This window comes from Myotis daubentonii, chromosome 18 (assembly GCF_963259705.1).
Source record: "Myotis daubentonii chromosome 18, mMyoDau2.1, whole genome shotgun sequence".
NCBI classification, from domain to species: Eukaryota; Metazoa; Chordata; class Mammalia; order Chiroptera; family Vespertilionidae; genus Myotis; species Myotis daubentonii.
In genome coordinates this window covers 31,032,655-31,054,933 of record NC_081857.1, presented here as the reverse complement: position 1 = coordinate 31,054,933, position 22,279 = coordinate 31,032,655, and the positions used below count along the sequence as shown (strand labels likewise).

General features: G+C 51.0%; 2 protein-coding genes across 16 annotated transcripts in view; one reads left to right on the top strand and one right to left on the bottom strand.

Annotated features, from left to right (window-relative positions):
- The first annotated feature begins 5,401 nt into the window (after nt 1-5,401).
- CERS2 (ceramide synthase 2) lies at nt 5,402-15,325 on the top strand. 5 transcript variants are annotated; one of them, XM_059673887.1, is made up of 11 exons: nt 5,402-5,514; nt 11,550-11,723; nt 12,126-12,243; nt 12,451-12,569; nt 12,767-12,824; nt 12,933-12,983; nt 13,185-13,277; nt 13,465-13,593; nt 13,794-13,900; nt 14,024-14,177; nt 14,363-15,325. In XM_059673887.1, the coding sequence occupies exons 1-11, from the start codon at nt 5,510-5,512 to the stop codon at nt 14,501-14,503; spliced, it is 1,149 nt and encodes a 382-aa protein (XP_059529870.1). In that variant the 5' UTR covers nt 5,402-5,509; the 3' UTR covers nt 14,504-15,325. The 5 variants fall into 5 exon arrangements, with proteins under 5 accessions (XP_059529870.1, XP_059529872.1, XP_059529871.1 ...); XM_059673889.1 differs by lacking the exon at nt 5,402-5,514 and adding an exon at nt 5,985-6,002; XM_059673888.1 differs by lacking the exon at nt 5,402-5,514 and adding an exon at nt 6,710-6,933.
- SETDB1 (SET domain bifurcated histone lysine methyltransferase 1) overlaps nt 15,195-22,279 on the bottom strand; it is a 22,245-nt gene continuing 15,160 nt past the window's right edge. For 9 of the 11 annotated variants that reach the window (XM_059673878.1, XM_059673875.1, XM_059673877.1 and 6 more), the window contains exons 15-22: nt 20,317-20,486; nt 19,106-19,734; nt 18,499-18,527; nt 18,264-18,396; nt 17,816-17,981; nt 16,638-16,849; nt 16,306-16,394; nt 15,195-16,138 (exon numbers count right to left, since the gene is read on the bottom strand). In XM_059673878.1, the coding sequence (XP_059529861.1) occupies nt 16,021-16,138; nt 16,306-16,394; nt 16,638-16,849; nt 17,816-17,981; nt 18,264-18,396; nt 18,499-18,527; nt 19,106-19,734; nt 20,317-20,486 (1,546 nt within the window). In that variant the 3' untranslated portion in view covers nt 15,195-16,020. Of the gene's footprint in view, nt 16,139-16,305; nt 16,395-16,637; nt 16,850-17,126; nt 17,982-18,263; nt 18,397-18,498; nt 18,528-19,105; nt 19,735-20,316; nt 20,487-22,279 lie in introns of those variants that run through there. The other 2 variants (XM_059673883.1, XM_059673884.1) reach the window with 2 other exon arrangements.

The following is a 22,279-nucleotide window of genomic DNA, read 5'->3' as shown; positions in this document are numbered from 1 at the left end:
AGACTGGTAAGTACACATGTCAAAATGTTAACTACGACGTAGTAATAAATGTTGCTATAATGTTGTCTTAAAGTGATAACTGTTATTAACTTGTCTCCCTAGGAGTCCAACCTTGGCTCTCTTCTGCCAATCTTTCCTGCCAGTCTCCCATCTGGTCACAAGAGGGCATCAGCAGCCACCGGGGACCCAGAGCCCCCTAGCGGTTACATGGAGTCTCCGAGGTTCTGGTTCCACAAGCTCTCAAAGTCTCGCCGCTTCCTTATTGGGGAATGCAGCCTCCTGAAGACCTCGGGTTCCTGAGTGGGCTTGGTAGGAAGGCCAGGTCAGGGACAGAGCCTCAGGTGGACATCCGCCCAAGGGACCCCACTGAGACCGGCCTCAGGACACAGGCAGGGGACTTCTAGGCTGGCTCACCGTAGTACAGCGGCGACACAGCCTTCTGCTTCCTGTGCCTTTCAGGGTCTCTTCTGGGACTACACCCCAAGTCGGCTTAGGGGCCATGAAGGGAGAGAGAGCTCTGGTCCCCCAGTCCAGGCCTCTGCACGGACTGCAGGCTGACCTGCGTGCGGAACTCCGACTTTGAAGAAGGCAGGCAGAACGCCAGTCGTGTCCCAATAGCATCGTCCCACTTGCCCGGGAGTGAGGAGTATGTGTGATGCCCCTGAAACTTGGTGGACCCTCACTTCTTTGGTCCCTTGGTTTGGTTTTGTTCAACTCCAGGGCAGATCGAGGTTGTTTTCAGGTTTGCTAATCACCTTCCACCCCCATGCTCTCAGGTTCAGCATGTCAGAGCTGGCGATCTTAGAGAGGACCCTCTGGTGACTGACCCCAGGGGGCTGAGCGACTTCCCAAGGCCACGGCGTTGGCATCAGAATCCAGGTCTCCTAATTTCCCCCCAGTGTTTTCTTCATCCCTCAGAGCAAGGCATGGCTGATGCGGGGTCCCTCGTAGTGGAACACAGGAGGACACGCAGTAATATATACGGCCTCGGCTGCTGACTCAGAAATACCTCTTCAACTGTTAACTCCATCTTGCTTTTCTACAAATACAGTCACGTGTCGCTTGCTTAACTTAGCCAAGGGGGTACGTTCTGAGAAATGTACGGTCAGGCGCTTGTCCTTGTGGGACTATCACAGAGGGTACTTCCACAAGCCTGGATGAGATAGCCCTTTGCACATCTAGACTACGTGGCACAGCCTATGGCTTCTAGACTACAGGTCTGCACACCATGTTACATTTCTGAATACTGCAGGCAATTGTTACACAGTAGTATTTGTGTATCTAAACATAGAAAAGGTGCAGTAAGAAACGTGGTATAAAAATAAAAAACGGCCGAAACCGGTTTGGCTCAGTGGATAGAGCGTCGGCCTGCGGACTGAAGGGTCCCAGGTTCGATTCCGGTCAAGGGCATGTACCTGGGTTGCGGGCACATCCCCAGTGGGAGATGTGCAGGAGGCAGCTGATCGATGTTTCTCTCTCATCGATGTTTCTAACTCTCTATCTCTCTCCCTTCCTCTCTGTAAAAAATCAATAAAATATGTTTAAAAAAAAAATAAAAAAATAAAAATAAAAAACGTGCACCTGGGTGGGGCACTTACCATGCATGGCGCCTGCAGGACTGGAAGTTGCTCTGGGTAAGTGGTGAGTGAATGGGAAGGCCTGGGACGTCACTGTACGCCACTGCTGACTTTATAAACACTGTACACGTAAGCTACACTGAAATTATTTATTGTTTTCCTTTCTTCAATAATAAATTAACCTTAGCTTACTGTTTTTTACTTTATAAACTTTTTTTTAAACTTTTTGACTCTCGTAATAACACTTAGCTTAAAACACAAACACATTTTATAGCTATAATACTAATATGTATATGTTTATTGATTTTAGAGCGAGAAGAAGGGAGAGAGAGCTAGAAACGTCCATGTGAGAGGGAAACATGCACTGCCTCCTGTACAGGCCCCGACCAGGGCTTGAACCCACAACCTGGCTATGTGCCCTGACTGGGAATCCAACCCACAACCTTTTTGGTGTACAGGACAACACTCCAACCAACTGAGTCACCCAGCCAGGAACAAACATTTTTTTTTTTCTTTATATCCTTATTCTAGAAACATTTTGCTATTTAAATTTTTTAATTTTAATTTTTAGAAAATATGTTTTTCGTTAAAACCTAAGACACACACACAAAAAACAACACAAAAAAAACCCTAAGATACAAACACGTGCATTAGCCTTGGCTTACACAGGTCAGGGTCATTAATATATTACTGTCTCCCCTTCCACATCTTGTCCCACCAGAACCGGTTAATAATGCGGAATTTTTTCAATAGATGGAGTTACACATATGTTGATATATATGCGATTTGATATGTATGCTATTTTGTTGTATTGACAGCAAGCTTCAAAACTTCATATGTTAAATTTTCTGAAGGTGTTAACATCATAGATATTTTTATGCTTAAAAATGTCGAATTTCGTGCCAAAAAAAGATAATTTGCGGGAAGGTTTAATTCATTACTTTATTTTGAAGAAAAGTGCTGCTGAAAGTTATCGTATACTTTGGGAAGCTTATGGTGAATGAACATGCTCCATCTCAAGATATTTGTGAACGCTGGCTTAAACGCTTTAAAAGTGATGATTTCAATGTGAAAGACAAAGAATGTCCAGGTCAACCGAAAAAGTTTGAAGACCAACAATTACAATCATTCTTGGATGAAGATGCGTGTCAAACTCAAAAACAACTTGCAGAAAGATTAAACATTGCTCAGCAAACAATTTCCAATCGTTTACAAGCAATGGGAGAGATTTTAAAGGAAGGAAAATAGGTGCCACATCAACTGAACGAAAGACAAATGGAAAACCGAAAGGTCATCAGTAAAATGTTGCTTCCACAGCACGAAAGAAAGTCTTTTTTTGCATCGAATTGTGACTGGCAATGAAAAGTGGATTTATTTTGAGAATCCCAAACACACAAAATCATGGGTTGATGCAGGTCAACCGTCAACATTGACTCCAAGGCCAAATCTCTTCGGAAAGAAGACAATGCTCTGTGTTTGGTGGGATCAGGAAGGTGTGGTGTATTATGAGCTTCTAAAACCAGGCGAATCCGTTAATACTGATCGTTACCGATAACAAATAATCAATTTGAACCATGTTTTGATCATGAAATGACCAGAATGGGCCAGAAGACACAGCCAAGTAATTTTGCTTCATGATGACACACCATCACACACTTCAAACCAGTTAAAGACACGTTAAAAGATCTTGCCTGGGAAGTATTAACCCACCCGCTGTATTCCCCAGACCTTGCTCCTTCAGATGACCACTTGTTCTGATCGATGGCACACGCACTTTCTGAGCAGCACTTCAAAACGTACAAAGAAGTGGAAAGTTAGGTCTCTGAATGGTTTGCTGCAAAACAAGAAAAGTTCTATTGGGACAGTATCCACAAATTACCTGAAAGATGGGGGAAATGGATAGCTAGCGATGGACATTACTTTGAATAAAGCACTTTTGATGTTTCTCTTGAAATTATCGTGCTTTCTTTGATTATAAAATCCGAATTATTAACCGGTACACCTGGTAATGCATTTCGGTGTTGGCGTTTTCAAAATTTTGTCAGGAGCTTGTTGAAGTCTTCAGAAGCTCCTGCCAGACCCTGGGTTGAATATTTTGGGAGTTCTTTTTCTTCTCCTGCAGTTTCCTTTTCTTTCACTTCGTCAGCTGTGTGTTCCTGCTCCAGCCCCAACAACTTCTCACTAATCAGTTCCTCAGAAACCGCCATAGGCGCTCCCCAGGGTCTTCCTCCTTCACACCCAGGTTAAAGCTGTTGGCCGCCTCAATCACAGCCTTGTCGATTTTTGCAACATTTGCACTATGGGGATGTTAAGGCTGCTATGAAGTCACTGGGTGACAGGAATTCCTCAGCTCCGTTATAATGCTATAGGACAGCTTTGTATATGTGGTCCCTCGTTGACTGAGCCATCATTATGCGGCACATGACTATACTTTGCATTGAATAATTTCAGAAAACACAGACATTCCTGCTGGCAACTTTTCCTCTTGTAAGGAAATGTTTCTCCCCAGGACTCCTGGCGCCTGAATTCCTCTGCTCAGGTGTTAGCCAAGCTCTACTCTTTTTGCTCAAACAGGTTTCTGTGTTGCACCAGCTAGCCTTATCTGGGAAGACCCACTTTCCACAACGGGGGTCCATGTTTTTGCCCGTCCGAGAAGCCTGCCCAGGTACCTAAATCCCAGGCTGAAGGCCTGGCAGCGTGCCTGGCGGTGTCCTCTGCCTCCGGACACCTCAGCAGCCCTTATAGAGGAAGTGAGTCATGGCGAGGCAGGCAGCTTGGGGCATTGTGGGTGTGGCTATGAGGGCTCGGGACAGTGCGGGTGGGTCAGGAGGGCGATGGTCAAAATCTCCTGTGTGTGTGTGTGTGTGTGTGTGTGTCCCAATTGTGTGGACCGAACTGGTGGCACCGTGCTTATACTGACTGAGTTGAGGTTTTCTCTTCTCCATCCACTTTCTCCTTTGTCTCCTGGGGGAGGGGCAGCACACCCTCTTATCTTTATTTGTCAGGCCTTGGCAATCTAACTTCTGTCCCAACACTTCCCCTCCCCACTGGGATCTTAAAAAAGAAAAAGAAAAAAGGTTAACTGGTCTTCAGTCCTGCGTGGGGTCGGGGGATCATTTGAAAAGTTGGGTGAGGAACTTGGGAAAGCCTGGCACCTAGGGAAACTGCCTGAGAAAAGGGTTCCGGAGCTAAAGGAGGGGAGCCAAGTAGGACAGAGGTGTGGGGAGGAGTTGGAGAGGAACCCAAGGCTCCTCTTTGGGCCACAGGAGACACTGGAACCTTACTCCACAGGAATGAACAGTCACATTTACTCCGCTGAATTCTGTTCTTTAACAAAGATCGTGTATTTCGGTGTTGGGGTTCCCAACACTTTGCCAGGAGCTGGTTGAAGCGTGTGGTTGTGTAGGAGAGGAGGAATCTCGGGGAGGCCTCAAGAAAGGTAGAGGGAACTTTGGAATTGGCAGGCGGAGGGAGGGGCAGTTACCAAGGGGTCCTAAGACTTGGGATTCGCTAATAAGGGAGTTGTTCAGCCCCGGGCAAAGGAAGACAGGGCTGGAGGAGTTGCGGGAACTGGCTGGTCTGGGGCTAAAAAAGGTAGAATCCTCTGGGCTGGTTCAGGGGGAGGTGGGCCTGGGCCCGGGGTCCCACTGCAAAGAGCAAATGAACAAACAGGATGGAAATCAGTTGGCTTCGGCCTCTGTACCTCTCCCGGAAGGAGGAGACTTTGGTGAAGGCCAAGCTCCCAAACTGGATAAGTGTGTGTGGGGGGTGGGGAGTGTGTGGGGGAGGGAAGGGTGTCACACTCCTTCCTGAAAGAACTGCCAGAGCACCTGAACTTGACTAGATAAACCGTGCAGCAAGCTACCCTGAGGTTCTAACTGTGGCCATATAAAGCCGGCAACATTTCATCCAGGTAAAACTGTTACCTCTCCATGCAGTAAGTTGTAGCTCTCTTTCTAAACCAGCGGTTCTCAACCTGTGGGTCGCGACCCCTTTGGGGGTCAAACGACCCTTTCACAGGGATCGCCTAAGATCATCGGAAAACACATATATAATTACATATTGATTTTGTGATGAATCACTATGCTTTAATTATGTTCAATTTGTAACAATGAAAATGCATCCTGTATATCAGATATTTACATGACGATTCGTAACAGTAGCAAAATTACAGTTATGAAGTGGCAACGAAAATAATGTTATGGTTGGGGGTCACCACAACATGAGGAACTGTATGAAAGGGTCGCGGCATTAGGAAGGTTGAGAACCACTGCTCTAAACAAACCCTCAAACACATCTGAGTCACACGCTGCCCACACGAGGAGTCAAGGCCAGTTCTCTAGGATGAACGCGTTGCATCTTCCTGAAATACTGATTTTGCCGGACGAAGCGAGAAACGTTTTTTTAATGTGAATGTGGACACGGGTAAGTGTGATGTCGATTGCAAACTCGAATGCATTTTGCAAAACAAAAGTTGGGGGTTGGCTCTTCCAGAACCTGCCAGCAGGGTACGTGTGCCCCGGGGTGGGCTGTGCAGCTCTCGGTGGAAACGCCGTGGGTTTTATGGCGGCGGTGCGGGTGGGGACGCCCTAGGTCGGGGTCGCGGGCTCGGCGCTCGGAAGGGCCGTGGGGTCACCGGGGCCCGCTGCCCGGTCGGCCCTGGAGGGGCTCTCGGCCTGGGCGCACTGCACGGGGGCCAGTCGCCTCGGGGCTGCGCCCGCGGGAGCCTGGACTCCTTCCTCCCTCCCTCCGCTGCCGGTGCGGCTGGAGGTGGGGCGTTGGCAATGCGCCGGGCGGGGGGCGCTGCCAGGCTGAGGTCTCGGGGCGCATCGGAGGCGCGTTGGATGGGGCAGGGGTACTGCCCTCCGCGCCCCGGGCCCCCGTGGGTCTGATCCGGGGTCCCCGAGGGCTGCATCGCACCCCTAACTGAGAGGCGGAGGCTGGCAGAGCCCGCACCGCCTCCGCGCGGCGATCCCCGTGGGCGCGGCCCGGGGCCCGGGGTCCCGAAGCCGGAGGCGGGCGCAGCGGGGGCTGGGCGCGCCCGCCCGCCCCGCCGAGGCCCCGGCCCGCGCCCGCCTCCTCTCCCTTCCCGGCCCGGCCCGGCCGCAGGCCCACGCCCAGTCTCCCGGCTCCGCGGTGGCTCGCGGCCTTTCTTCCCGGGTTGGGCTCGGCCTCTGCTCAGCTGGGCTCGGCGCGCGGCGGGAGGAGGAGGAAGGAGGGAGGGAGCGGGCTGGCGGCGGGCGGAAGGGGGAGGAGAGGACGGGCCGAGCCAGTCCGGAGGGGCCCGGAGCGCGGAGAGGAGCGACGGAGCAGCCAGCGGCTCCCGGCCCCGCCAGCCCCGCGCCGCCGCCGCCGAGTGAGTGGGGACCCCGGCCCGGGACGCGGGGCGCCGCGCGCAGGGTGGGGGGGCCGCGGCCGTGGAGAAGTTGGCAGGACCGGGGGCCGCCCCGACGCAGCTCGCGGAGAGGCCCGGCTGGGCGGAGCGGGGCCGAGGGGGAGCGGGACCGGGGCGCCGGGCGGGGCGGCGCGGGCGCGGGGCCTCCGCCGGGCGCGCTCATGGCGAGGGCCCGGGAGGGCGCGCGGCCCCAGCGCCGCCGGAGGGCAGGCGGCCGGGCGCCTCTGCGTCCCGGGACGCGCCGCCGGAGCGCGGCGAGGCCTCCGGGGCAACAGGTAGGGGCGGGAGGTGGGGCTCCGGGGCGCGGCGCTGCTGGCGGGGGGCCCGAGACCCCGGCGCCGCTGGGTCGGGGGTTAGCGAGGCCGGGGGACCCTGGGCGCGAGAGCCCCCGCCGGCAGGGCCCCGCGCGCTGGCCCGGCCCGGACGGCTCCCGCGGCGGCAGTGGGAGGGGCGAGCAGGGTCTCGCTGCTTTTCCTTCTGGCCGGCGCCCTGTGGCTGCTCGGGAGGGCGGTCGGAGCGCCCATGTGCTTAACGGGAAACGGGAAGGAGTGGCTCAGGGAGTCCGCCCGGCCCCCCAAGGGCACGGCTCCGAGACCGTTATGGGGTGTGTGTAAGGCAGGGGTGGAGGGGAGCCGCTGGAGAAACTGGTTTTCTGGACCACATCTTGCTAATTGCTGGCCCCGAGGTTCTCTGGCAAGTAGGTTAATTACAGGTGTGTGGCACGAACTTTTGGCCTGAGTTTGGGGGTGTCTTTCTCACCCCACGCCAGGCTCCTGGCATCCAAACCTGGTCTCAGCCACCTGAGTTGCCAGGCCCCAGGCTGGGGGCTCTGAGAATCCTGAGGAGCCCCTCTTCCCAGAGCATCAAATCCGGGATGGTCCCCCCACATCCGTGTTGGAGGGGTCGCCATCCCACACCACAGGCCGGGTGATGGGGCCTGAATTTGGGTGGCTGACTGCACTGGTGATGGGGCGCCTAGGGGTGAGGACTTGTCTACAGCGGCATCCTTCAGGGCCCGGCCCTGGTCATACGGTGACTCTGTTCTAAAGAGAGGCTCTTGTCTCCCTCGTACCCCGCCATCCACTCCCGGGCTGGGGCCTCCTGCCAGCTTTCCCCCTGGGAGGAAAGGCCTGCTTGTCTCCGGTCACTGGCCTCAGGCTGGCTGCCCTTCAGCGCTGCTGCTTATCTGCCCGTCAACCTGCCAGCCTGTCCCTGCCCCTTGGGGCTGTAGCCTTATGCGGTAGTGGGGTGTGTTGGGGCTTCTGATGGGACAGTCTAGACAAGCTACCTGAAAGGTTTTCAACAAGGAAGACCACCCGGGTCCTCTTCCACTTCTTTCTCGCTGTGCCTCAAGCTCCCGTGGAAGCCGGGAGCCTGTAGGACCCTCTCTCTCGGCCACTCTCCTCCCTTGCTGAGCCGGTTATGTTTCCTTCAGTTATTCCTCCGAGCTCTGAGAGCTGGTGGGACTGTTTGCACTTGGGCCTGTGAGATTACTTTCTCGCAGACTCACTTCTGCCCTCCCAGCATGCGGGGTGTCCAAGCCCCCATGGGGACCCTCTGCCCCTTTTCATCCATCTGTGAAGGTCTGGGAGGAGGCAGTCAGAGTTGGGGCGAAGGGTGGGGACTGGGCTGAGCCGAGCTCAAGTTCCTGGTAACCCAATGCCCATGAAATCCCTGCTTTGCTGGCTCCTCTCCAGCCTGTGCCTCAGAAAGTGGCATCTGTGTCTCTGTGGCAGGTGTGTGTGTGAGAGACAGAGACAGACAGACATCCCCCCTGCGCGCGTGCACACACACATAACACCCCCCCTGTTGTCTCCTCCTGCCTGTGGGGTGAGTGAATTCTGGGAGTGGAAAGAATATCAGTAGGTGTGATTTTTCTCTATCAGAAAATCAAGGAACTGCCCTGAGGGCCAAGAGGGCCTGGAAAAGCAGGTCGGCTCCCTCTCCTCAGGACACACCCCCCTGTCTCTTGCCCTAGCCTTTTGTTTATGGGATCCCTTGCTTGGCTTGGTGTGCTGGTGCCAAGAAGGCTCCAGGGCTGCCACCTGGGTCAGGAGACCTGTTAGCTCCGCAGGGATGTGTCAGCCAGGCCAGCCTGGAGCCCCTGCTGTCTGCCCTCCCCCTCAATCCCCATGTGGAGCTAGAAGTCCAGACCCTGTGGAGTCTGGTGTCTCTGCTGGGCAAGGTGTGTGTGTTGCGGGGAGGAGGGGATGGGATAGCGCTCCTCTGCTAATGGAAGGACTAGGCAGCAAGGGAAGGCTGTGGTCACAGAAAGCCTGGAACCCGGGTGTGGGAGAGCCCCCATTAATCCGCATCTCTGAAGGCCTGACACATCATGCTTTCTTGCTCACCGCTCACACCCGTCTTCCTGCCGGCGCTGGAAGGAGAGAGGTGTATTTGGTCCTGGGGTTGAGATAGTTGCACTGTCCGGGCAGTTGTCCTTGGCCGCCGCCTGACACAGTCCTTGCCTACCTCCCCAGCTCCTCACTGTCTTTGTAGGGATGAGACTGGCAGCAGGCATTCCTGGGGCACAGGAATCGGAGAGAGGGGCTCCCCCGTCCCTGCAGGACCCCTCGGAATCTTTAATCCTCAACGTGTTCCTGTCGAGAGAAACGTCCCTGCCGGTTTCCACTGAGCAGGGTGGGGATGGGGCCCAACACTTAGGCCTGTTTCTGCCCTGGGCTATCGATCTCACTGGAGGACAAGTTGGACTCCAAGAGACACATCAGTCAAGGGGCTGGGTCAGGCATCCTTCCTCACCTCCAGTCAGGCTGAGCAAAGGGGGGCAAGGGGGGGCGGAGCCAGGGGTGCCGCCACATCCTGGCATTGTCTTGGTCCTTCTCTACCTTATTTTCTACCACTTTTCCTCGGAAAAAAAAGTGTGAGTGTGCGCGCGGTTGTGTGGGAAACGTTCCATTGTGGACAATTATGTTTAATTTTGTTCGGTTGAGGGCTTCCATCTCTTTAATTAAATATTTATTCTGACGAAGGTAGAGAAGGAAGGGGCTGTGCCCTCGTGAGCCGAGGCCTGGAATATGTGTGTGTGTGTGTGTGTGTGTGTACATGTGAGTACGTACGAACATAGGCACCCACGGGTGCTATCGGGGGAAGGCGGAGCTGGAGCTCCTTTGTCAGTGCTGACCTCTGATTTCATCTGAGAGGGGAGTGAGCTGGAGTGGGGACAAGAGGGTAAAGTCCTTGAGCTGGAATACCGACCCGTGACAGGCTGAGAGGGATTTCGCAAGTGCTTCTGTGGTGGGTGGGGGTGGAACAGCCGGAGGAGCGGCGGGAGGTCCAGCCCGGCTCCGCTCCGCTCCGCTGTGACCTGTCTGATCAGTCTCCTGCCAGGGGCAGCCGCTGGTCTCCAGTTCACAGTGGAGAACAATCTCTCCACTCTCTTTCCTTCCTCCTTCGTGGAGTGTGGGTGGCGGGGACACGCGACCACCTTTCTCCTGTGTCAGCTGTTAGTGCCAAGGCCAGCCCGTCCCGGGGGGATGAGGGGCAGGGAGTCTGGAAAGTATTGCCCGGCGTTCACTGCTCAGTCCCAAGACTGCCAGGCAGGTGCACTGGTTCCAGCATCACTGGCTCTGCAGGACCATCTTGCTGCTTCGCTCAGCTCCAAGGGCCACAGACCATTCCCTTCCTCGTTCAGCGTGTCCAGGGGGTCCCTGCCCCTCCTCGTCACAGCGACCTCCTCTTTCAGTGGCCGAAAGGGGGAGGCGGGGAAAGCAGCAGCTCTTTCCTGAGCTGGGGGTGCTGTGACGGGCCGCTCTCTGCAGGCTAGTGTGTTATGTCCTAGGTGCACCTTCATAAGCAGTAGCTTCGCATTCCACCAGAGCTCTGGGTCCGCTGTCTCGATTCTCTGGCCTCTGCAGCTTTGCCTTTACTTTGTTTCTGAAAAGACACTGCTGATAGGATTCTTCTGCTCTATGTGTAGGAATTGGGAGGCTTGGCATGGTGTTGGTCTTGTGTGCAGTAGCCCATGGATTGTCTTTGTGCTCAGCCCATTTGGGCACATAATTTTGCTTTATTCTGGCCTCTTATTCCCCTAGGGACTATGGGTTGTAGGGAAAGGGAAGAGAAGGTTTGCTCCAGCCCTGAAATCTGTTTTTGAAGTTCCCCGGCAAGGAAGCGTACAGTTGTTGTTGGGGGGTGGGGGGGGTGGGGGGGGTGGGGGGGCGGGACTGGATGTGGTGGCTGGAGAGTCAAGGAAGGGAAGGCCCTGACTTGACTCAGCTGGTTGGCTATAGCTCCTAGGACCAGACCCTGCCTGTCCTCCATGCTGGGATAGCAAACTGACGGGAAACCTGACGTCGTTATTCTAGGGACTTAGGACTTCTTGGGGGCGGGGGTGTCGGCATTACCTTCAGTTGCTGTAAATAGTAAATGTTAGAACTGGAAAGTTATCATATCACAGATGAGGAAACTGATCTGTCCAAGGCCACATGACCAGGACCTGGGCCCAGGGCTTGAGTCTCTGCCCCCTGCTCCTTTTGTTAAACCATAAAACTGTCATCTGTTTCTCCCCTGTCGCTGCCCCCTTTAATGCCCTTTTTATTCCCCTCCTCCTCACCCAGGATGCTCCAGACCTTGTATGACTACTTCTGGTGGGAACGGCTGTGGCTGCCTGTGAACTTAACCTGGGCTGATCTAGAAGACCGAGATGGACGTGTCTACGCCAAAGCCTCAGACCTCTATATCACACTACCCCTGGCTTTGCTCTTCCTCATCGTTCGACACTTCTTTGAGCTGTGAGCATACCAGCCCACCCCCGTGCCTTCCCTGGCTGCCAGCCACACCATTGCTTGCACTTCAAGTTTGTCTCTTGCTGTTCGTTGGCCTTAGACCCTGGTGTTCTGGCCACCCAGGTCCCTGCCTACCGTGTGTCCCCCGCTGAAGGCAGCATTGTCTTCCCGAGGGCTCAGCACCCGGGCCCTTTCTGTCAATGGCTATTTGTTCTCACCCTCCACCCGGCCCGGTCACTTGTGAACACAGGCAGCTTTGTCAGCTGTGAGCAGCCCAAGGAGGCCAGCGTGGGGATTGCCAGGAAACTGAGGCCCAGGATAAAGTCGTCTGAGCTTGCAGTCCTTTCCCCTCCCAGCTTAGGGGCTACCAAGACAGTGAGGTGCTTCTCACTCATTTCCCTCCCCCAGTTATGTGGCCACACCACTGGCCGCCCTCCTGAATGTCAAGGAGAAAACGCGGCTGCGGGCACCTCCCAACCCCACCTTGGAGCATTTCTACCTGACCGGCGGCAAGCACCCCAAACAGGTGAGCTGCGGACCGGCCTGAGGAGTCCCTGAGTTCTAGTGGGGAGGGAAACGGAATGGGGTGGAATGTCATTTCTGGTGGGTGGAGAGATGGGAAGGCAGTGGTACAGACTCAATACAAGGTTAATCCTCGGAGGAGGTGGGGGGGTGAGGGCACTGCTGAGGTCTGAAGTGAAATGTGATGGATGGGCTTCTTCCCTCCACCCAGGCCGAGGTAGAGCTGTTGTCCCGGCAGAGTGGGCTCTCTGGCCGCCAGGTAGAGCGCTGGTTCCGCCGCCGTCGCAACCAGGACCGGCCCAGTCTCCTCAAGAAGTTCCGAGAAGCCAGGTGGGGAGGTTGGAGGAGCAGAGGAAAGTCTGATGTATCTTGCTGGGAGGGGTGGGCCGTGGCTGTGTGCAGGGCGAGATGTCGCTCAGGTGAGGTCAGTTTGGTTCTTCATGACATCCTGAGGATCTCTGGGGTACTTGGAGGGTTGTGCCCCTCTCCCACCCCACTGTCCTAGCTGTTTCCGCTTCCTTTTCCAGCTGGAGATTCACCTTTTACCTGATTGCTTTTATTGCCGGCATGGCTGTCATTGTGGATGTGAGTGGGGATTACTAGGAGGTGGGGGAGTAGGGTCTTTGGCAAGGTGGTGGTGGGGGGGGCATAGAATTCGGGTCCCTCCTCTTTTAACCTGTCATCTCTCTGCAGAAACCCTGGTTCTATGACATGAAGAAAGTTTGGGAGGGATATCCCATACAGGTATGAGATGGGGTTCTGACTTCCTTATATGGGGGTGATGAGGAGAATCAGTGTAGCACAGGACTAGGATGTGATCTCTAGAACACATGCCAGAAGGGACTGGAGTTATGGTGCTAAACTCATCTCAGCTGCTAGCAGGGCAGGTGTTAGAGAGGTGACTTGGGCCCCTTATCTAATCTCTCATTCTCTCCTCTCTCCCAGAGCACCATCCCTTCCCAGTATTGGTACTACATGATTGAACTTTCTTTCTACTGGTCCCTGCTCTTCAGTATCGCCTCTGATGTCAAGCGAAAGGTGGGTCGTGGGGCTGTGCCATTAAGCCTAGAAGCCAACATGAAGCTGTGATGAGTAGCCTCAACTAGGATTTCTGGGTGCCCGGGAGGAGCTGTGGGATATGGGGAACAAGTGAGGGGGAGGAAGAAGGCATAGTGGGGGCCGGGGAACAGAAAAAGTTCCCCTGGAGCCTACGCCTTTTCTGCAGGACTTCAAGGAACAGATCATCCACCACGTGGCCACCATCATCCTCATCAGCTTCTCCTGGTTCGCCAACTACATCCGGGCGGGGACTCTCATCATGGCTCTGCACGACTCTTCCGACTACCTGCTCGAGGTCAGGCTTTCTGGGCATTTCTTCAAACCCAGAGACCCTGGTGCAGGTTCCCCCGTCCCTCTCTCCCCTTTTGGGGTGTGTGTGACATTCCTGGGACGAAGGAGGTGGGGGCATGGAGCCTGCGTGGTAACTGGGGTGTATGTGTGAATGTGTACGGGCGAGTCAGGAGCCTGTGGTGACGGACGGGGCTGTCTGTGCAGTCAGCCAAGATGTTTAACTATGCCGGATGGAAGAACACCTGCAACAACATCTTCATCGTCTTCGCCATCGTCTTCATCATCACCCGCCTGGTCATCCTACCCTTCTGGTGAGTAGAGGCCAGGCTATACTCCTGTTCTCATGAAATCAGGGGTCTTGCCCCGCCCTCCCGGTTATCTCCATCTTCACCTCTTCCTCCTGTGTTTACAATTCTCTCCCTTCCCGTTGCCAGGGTCCTGCATTGCACTGTGGTGTACCCACTGGAGCTCTACCCTGCCTTCTTTGGCTATTACTTCTTCAATTCCATGATGGGAGTGCTACAGATGCTGCATATCTTCTGGGCCTACCTCATTTTGCGAATGGCCCACAAGTTCATAACTGGAAAGGTGAAAGCCCTCTCCCCATTTTATAGGCCCTACTCCCCTCAACTCTAAAAACCGCCCAAACTCCCTCCCATACCAGCAGCCCTCTAAAATGTGGGGCCTTGGGAATAGCTGGAACAAGCCCGCACAGAGGGGCAGTATTTAGGGGTTTGAGGACATCAAGTAACCCTTCTTATCCCTTTCCACAGCAGGTAGAAGATGAACGCAGTGACCGGGAAGAAACAGAGAGCTCAGAGGGGGAGGAGGCTCCAGGTGGGGGAGGAGCAAAGAGCCGGGCCCTAGCCAATGGCCACCCCATCCTCAACAACAACCATCGTAAAAATGACTGAACCATTGTCCCTGCTACCCCTCAGATTAATGTGTAAAGCCAAGGAACTATCCCCACCCCTCACAGGGTCACTTTAAGCTCTGGAGAGAAAGGAGAAAGCCAGAGGAGAGTTCTTCTCTGTGCCCCCCACCCTCTGCTTGTCACCCAGATGCCTTTAAGCCAAATCCTAACCAACCTATCCCCACGTCTCTACCTGGGGAGATTGGGTACAGTCTTTGGTAGAGGGGGACGTCTACTTCCAAGTTGTCCTTCTTATTGCTTTCAAGACCCTTCCTCAGCCCTGGGGGTGGGGATCACAAACTCACATTCCTTATCCTTCAGAATTTGGCCCTGTTTGCCTTTGACTCCCTGACCTCCAGAGCCAGGGTCGTGCCTTACTGTCCCACCTGTGGGCCTCATTCTGCCAAAGCTGGACCAAGGCTCACCTTTCTAAGCTCCCTAACTTGGACCAGAAACCAAAGCTGACTTTAACTTTTTCTTTCCGAAGATGTAAATGAACTAAGTGTAGGAGGGTACACATGACCCTTACCCTACCTCTGCCAAAAAGTGGGGGCCATACTGGGGACTGCTCAGACAGTCTTTGTGTTACTTCTCTGCCAGCTGTCCCTGTAGTCACAGGTCCAAGATCTTACTGCCTCCTTTCTCTGGCCTCTTCCCCTAGGCTAGTTGGTTTGGAGTAGAATGGCAACTAGTTCTTTTTTTTTTTTTTTTTAATTTATTAAACATTTGGGGTTTCGGTTTTAAAGCCAGAATTACAACTAGCACCTGGCATTTTAGCAATGGGACCACTTCAGACCAAAATGTACTGTTAATGGTTTTTTTTTTTTTTTTTAAATAAAATATATTGAAGATTAAGTAAAACATGGCAACAAGTGTCTGAGACTATTAGGAATTGAGAAGGGGATCAACTAAATAAATTAAGGTAGACTTTCTCATGCTTTCCTCACAGTTACATAATTTTCTTTTTAAAATTTCACATGGCAAATAAGAAAAAGCAACAGTAGAAAAGGTAGGAGATTGACAGCTGCCCATTGGGAAGGATGGGGGGGAAACATCCCTCACTCAGAGACCCAGAATTGGGAGTATGAAGGCCGAGAGAAAATCAAATCACAATCTTAGTTTTAACATCTTATTAAAAGACTCAAGAAATGATACAAACCATGGACATTAAGTACACAGCCCTCATACAGGAACACAGTGTGTCAGAAGCATGAACACTTGAACTAAGGGAGGAGGGGAGGGATGAGCAACAGGACGACTGAAGGGATGTCAGGCCCAGGTTAAGAGTGGTAACCTCTCCGGGCCCCCTCGGGCCTTAGGGGGTGGAGGAAGGACCCAGCCTGCTAGCACCACATGGGAAGGGATCTCCTGATCCAGAACCCCCATTTCTACCTAGGAGCTGGGGGAGTAGCTATACTGGATGGAGACTTGGGGGTCAGAGTTCAACAGGGAGGAAGACCCGGTTCCTGAGGAAAGGTCAGTCAGGAGGGGTCGGAAGCTCAGGAAGAAGGCTGTCCTCTAAAGAAGACGCCCTCTGCACTCGATGGCCCCACAGCAGCAAAGCAGCTCCTTGCCTTCCACGCTGCCCACCTCGTAGTTGTAGTCCCAAGTAAGTTCGGTCCCAGCCCGGATTCTCCTACAAAGAAGAAAAGCAGCTATCCAGGTGCCTGGGGTTATAGCGTGTGCAGGTGAAGTTGGCTCACACACGGAGAAGGGGCCCTTAGAATTTCAACAGTCCTTGCCCCTTCCCAATCCTGGGCTTCTTTTCCTACCCAATCACCCTCTTTCTTTACTCCCTCTTACTTGCTAGCAAAGAAGGCTACCCAAGGGAAGCGAAGATCATGAGTATCCACGAAGACATTCTGGACAAACAGGTTGGGGCTGCAACTGTGCTGTAGGTTTAATGACAGGATCAGTAAGAACCAGGGAAACAGAATCTGGCTCTGTGGGGTGAGTGAGAGTTGAGTGAAAACCTCCCCATCATAGCAGAGGTTTAGAAAGCTACCTCTTTAAGATCCTTTGAGACCAAGAATTTATAACAAGAAAAGGCAGATTTATATACTTGTGTTAAGAGCACTAGAAATTTGAGGATCATGGCATAATCCCGCGTCTGCAGGTGAGGGAAAGGGTCTTACATTAAGGTAGCGGCCCAGGTTGCCTTCAAGCTTGGCATCGATGATGTAGCAAGACTCTTCACCATCATAGAACTGGCGTGTGTTCTTACGGACAGGCGCACTTTCCCCCTTTTCCGCAGACGCCATGTTGGTTGATTTAATGGCAATCCCGTGGGTTGATTTAAGAGCAAAGCCTCGGGTTGATTTTACTGCCACCTGGCGCTTCATTGGACCTAGGCAGGAAAGAGAACAGGTTCACGACCCATCCCAACCCATGATGGATAGTCTACCCCCATTTCATCCCACGCACTGCAGCTCAGGAATAGCAATAAGCTGGGACTGAGGAAAAGATTCTAAACTGCAGTTTTTCAAGCAGGATTAGATCTGCTAGATAAAGAAGCTGAGGGAAGAGTAGGGAAATGGAGAGAAGAGCGTAAGGAGACATGTGAAACAATATTAACAGTTTAGCTGGGAGCCCTCCTAAAGATGTTTTAACTTTCAGGATCTGAATTTTGTGTTTTTTTTAGTTTCTTAAAAAAAATCCTCTACTCCCAGATGGCCAATAGGTATATGAAATGCTTAAGGTCACTACTCATCAGAGAGATGCAAATTAAAACCACAATGACACATCACCTCACACTTGTCAGAATGGCTATCACCAATAAATCAACACACAAATGTTGGTGAGGATGTGGAGAAAAGGGAACCTTTGTTCATTGTTGGTGGGACTGCAAATTGATGCAGTGACTATGGAAAACAGTATGGAGGTTCTTCAAAGAATTAAAAATAGAACTATTTTATGACCCAGCAATTCTACTTCTGGGTATTTATCTGAAGAAACCCACAACACTAATTTAAAAAGATATATGCTCCCTATGTTCAATGCAGCATAATTTACAATAGTCCAGAAATGAAAGGAACCTAAGTGCCCATCAATAGACTGGATAGAGAAGATGTGATAACATATATACAATGGAATATTATTACTAGGTCATTAAAAGAATTAAATCTTACCACTTGCAACAACATGGATGGACCTAGAGGGTGTTATGCTAAACGGAACAAGTCAGACAAAGACAAGTACCATATGATTTTACTTATGTGGAATCTAAAGAACGAAATAAGTAAACCAGCAAAAACGCCTCTATCTCAACTTTCCTATGTTTCCTTCCAACTACCCCCCAAATGCTTCAGACTACCAGACATGTTCTTCTTGTCCTCAAAGTCATCGCCTTCAGAGCCGGAGGAGATGGTCTGGATATCATCACTGTCAACTGCTGTGGCTGAAGTCTGACCAGCAGTGGGCTTTCGGCTCGTCCCACTTTCCCCCTCACTTTCTGTGCTGCTGGACAGTGTCAAGACATCCTGGGGAGGCAGAAGAGTGAAAGGGAAGAGAGTAAACGGGGAAAGCCCCTTCACGTCCCGGCTCTTACCTAAGGTCAGGCAGAAAGGAGCTGAGATTATGGTAAGAGGAAGATTACATGTTGGATGAAGGAAAATAAGGCAGGAAGTCAAGGCCAAAGAAGCAAGAAAACATCTAGCAGTAATGATGGTGAAGGACTTGGTGAGGTGAGGAGGATGGTCCTTCACTCTGACGCTGAAGGAAACAGGGCTGGGGTGAGGTACGGTTTGGGAAAGGTCACTTACATCAGGGTGGGACTGAGCTGAGGCCAAGAGGCGTCGGCTCTGATGCATACTAGTCTTACTAGGTGGGCGGCGAAGTCCCTCAGTCTTCATGGGAGAAGGATTGTAACCATAATTTCGAGTGCTCTCAGTAACTCTGACGGGAGGGGAAGAGATGGGAGAAGTCAGGTTAATGGCTGTTTCTTTTGAAGGCTTGAGAGAAGACAGACTTGGAAACAGGTCTAAAAGAGGCACTTACATTGATACCTTGTTTCGGTCATCAGGTTCCTGGAAAAGACAGCCAGTGAAGGGTTAAATGTTTTTATGGTCCTGGGTAATAAGTGCAACATTTAGCATTCATCTCAAATGACCTCAAAGACATTAGCCAGTGAGAAGTACACTCTCTAAAGTAAGGTGTGGAGAAATGATTGCAACTCGACAGCAGCAACCATATTCTCATATTCAACCCTTTCCCATGATAAGGCATAAAATGTTCATGGAAAACACCATGGGCAGTCTTACAAGGACAAGGGACAAGTTCGCTACCTGTCATGTGGTAAATTGAAGCATCGCGAAAAATAGACTTTAGATTCTTATTTCTCTAAGAGAAGCAGGCAATGACACAGATAACATGACATAGCACTTAATTTTTAGAAATTACTTATAAACCCTTTACTTTGGGATGAATCAACCCAGCAGGTTGATTTTAAAATATTTCTTTCTTTAAATGAACACCAGGACTGTGCTGGGTGGAGAGGGGAGATAATCAGATTTGACAGAGATATCCATCAAGTAAATAATCTATGTGAAGGCTGCATTAAAGCTTTTACTGTACCAGTCGCACAAACACCACTGCTCGCAGTTACCTCTTTCTTGGCCTGCTTGATGTCTCCCTCATCCTTGAAGCACAGCGCTGAGGCGGAGGCCTTCTCAGCTTCCCCTTTCACTCCCCCAGCCCGGCCTTCCCCACCTTCGCTGGTCTTGAAGGATGAACGGCTATCAGAGTCAGCAAAACCACCTTCACTGACACTATTGGAGCTCAACCACGAGGCTACCTTACTCTTAGACGTCTCTTCAGAAGACGGTGGATTGCAGCTACCCATAGAGACTGACAGAGGGACAGGAAGATGCGGGGGCCCAAGGTCTGGGGGACGGGAGTCCTTGGAAGCCGTCTCAGACAACCCATTCTCCTTCTGGCCCCGGGTCTGCCGCCGAGTAGCATAGCTGCGCCACACTGAACTGGTGCTGAAGTCCTCATCCTTACAGAAGTTATCATCTGAGCTATCGTCATTGGACTCTTCGGGGTCCTCTGTACCGCTATTGCCATCTTCCTGGTCCTTCAAGTCTACACCACTGCTATCAGAGGAACAGGGGGCATCGCTCTCATATCCTTCCTTGAAGTTCTCCACGCTCTCGATATGATCCAGGTTGGCAAAGTACTCATCACCCATTTCCAGGCCCTCCTTGTCTGCAAAGTCATCTGTCAGAATTTTGCCTGGGAATGAAGAGAATTAAAGGCCTTCCAGGGTTATGCGGATGTTTTTGAAAGAATAAGGGTCATTCCAGCAATACCTAACGCACCAGCACATCAAGTCTAAATGCCTCCACTATGGTGTCTTGTTTGCCTTTGATGATACCTCCTCCCTTGTGTCTTCACTAAGAGAATATGAGAAGCCAACTGTAGTTTTAAATCTTGCCGCTTCTGCCTTCCTATTGTTCCTCTTTACTTTGTTTACCAAAAGAGTTCTCAGCTATGCTGAAAGGTCTCTGGGTGGAGTGACAGGGTAGTGTGATGTGGGAGAAAATGATACACTTGATTCTACTATCATGCCCCTTCTCTGGAACATCACCACACCCACAATTTCATCCCTTTTCACTCTTATCCTTAAGAAGCACTTTGTCCCTCCCACATCCACCCCGACAGGCACATCACTCATATGTTCTTTACAGAAGAAAACACTGGCCACCTTTTACTCCCAGTTCAGGTGTCATGCATTTTACTCTGATGTTCAGACTTGTCTCTGGTTCAATTCCCCACCATGTCCTAACTCCAGAAAGCAAATGGTTCACTACCAACCTGCATAAATACAGACAAAGGAGCCTTTGGCAATGTCATCCAGGCAGCGGATACCCCAGCCCTTGTTCTGTGTCTTGAACAGCTGTAGCCGAACCTGTAGTCCATGCTGCACCAACCGGTTTGTGCACATGTTTGGGTCACATTTGCAGCGTTTGTTACACTCATAAACTCTGGGAGGAGGATTCAATAAAATCAGTCATGACACAATCACTAGAGCATCCACTGAACTGTTATAATTCTTAAGGTATCATCATTAACGATATAATGACTAAGTGAGCAGATTTATTGAACTATACTTTGTTTCATTTGGGAATATAGCCCAAGGAAATAATTCCTGAGGGGGAAAGTGATTTATACAGATAGTTATCATATTATACAGATAGTTAGGGGAAAGTGATTTATACAGATAGTTATCATATTATACAGATAGTTAGGGGAAAGTGATTTATACAGATAGTTATCATATTATACAGATAGTAACAGTGAATACCAGAATGCCTAACCTGGAGAAAAGCTAAGAAACTATGATGTGATGAACAAAAAGATAGATACAGAGGCAGAGGAAGCATCAAACAGACTGTCAAATTACAGTGGGAAGGCCGGGGAGTGCTGAAGGCGGGGAGGTTAGAGATCAACCTAATGACTTGTAGGCATACATATAAGCATAACCAATGGACACAGACACTGGGGGCGTGGGGTGAGAGCATGTGCTGGGGGTAGGGGAAGCCGGGGGAAGGTCAATGGGGGAAAATAAAAAGGAGACATATGTACTACTATCTGTAATACTTTAAACAATAAAAAAATTTTTTAAAATATATTTTATTGATTTTTTACAGAGAGGAAGGGAGAGAGATAGAGAGTTAGAAACATCGATGAGAGAGAAACATCGATCAGCTGCCTCCTGCACATCTACTGGGGATGTGCCCGCAACCCAGGTACATGCCCTTGACCGGAATCGAACCTGGGACCTTTCAGTCCGCAGGCCGACGCTCTATCCATTGAGCCAAACCGGTCAGGGCAACAATAAAATTTTTAAAAAAGGTTTATAATGTAAAAAAAAGAAACTGATGTGAACACAGATTAAGAGCCATTAAAATAAGTGCATAAGCTATGTCAATTTGCAGAATAGATGCATAAAATAAAGATGTATGAGAAGAGCAGAAGCCAATTTAATAGATACTGAAAGGGAGTCAAGAGGAGGAACTGGTACGAAAGTTCACTAGATCTTTTCATTCTTCTATTCCAGCGGTTCTCAACCTGTGGGTCGCGACCCCTTTGGGGGGTCGAACGACCCTTTCACAGGGGTCGCCTAAGACCACGGGAAAAACACATATATAATTACATATTGTTTTTGTGATTAATCACTATGCTTTAATTATGTTCAATTTGTAACAATGAAATTAGGGGTCACCACAACATGAGGAACTGTATTAAAGGGTCACGGGATTAGGAAGGTTGAGAACCACTGTTAATTCAGTGAAAATTTATTAAACACCAAGAGCTGTGCTAGACACTAGCGACACAGCAGAAAACATCATAACCTCAGTCAGGAAGCTCATATTCTATACCTAGCTTAAGGAATTTAACAACTATTTTAAAAATAAACTATTGAAGTTAATTAGATCTAGCAATTATCAACATTAATGGAAGCGTCATATGGCTGGAAAAGCTGAATTTCACTCAGACCTGTAACTCCTCTGGTCTTCCATCTCAGTAAAAAAGCCCCAATTTAGTTGCTAAAGTAGAAGATCTAGGAACTGTCCTTGATTCTGCCCCTTCCCTACCCCACTCCATAGTCTATCTACCAAGTTCTGTAGCTCTACCTCCAAATGTACCCCAAATCTATCCTCTTTCACCTCTACTACACTTCCATGTGAGTACCAGCAACCACCTCTCTCTTATATTTTCTAACTGGGCTTCCAAATTTTTCTTTTGCTGCCCTAAAACCTATTTTCTAGACAGA

What these genes read in the sequence shown, in the direction of transcription:
- CERS2 (XM_059673886.1), top strand. Translation starts at nt 11,518, where the DNA reads ATGCCCTTTTTATTCCCCTCCTCCTCACCCAGGATGCTCCAGACCTTG. An exon ending in CCTCTGATGTCAAGCGAAAG is followed by an intron (nt 13,278 to 13,464) that starts GTGGGTCGTGGG and finishes CCTTTTCTGCAG; the next exon opens with GACTTCAAGGAACAGATCAT. An exon ending in CTGGTCATCCTACCCTTCTG is followed by an intron (nt 13,901 to 14,023) that starts GTGAGTAGAGGC and finishes TCCCGTTGCCAG; the next exon opens with GGTCCTGCATTGCACTGTGG.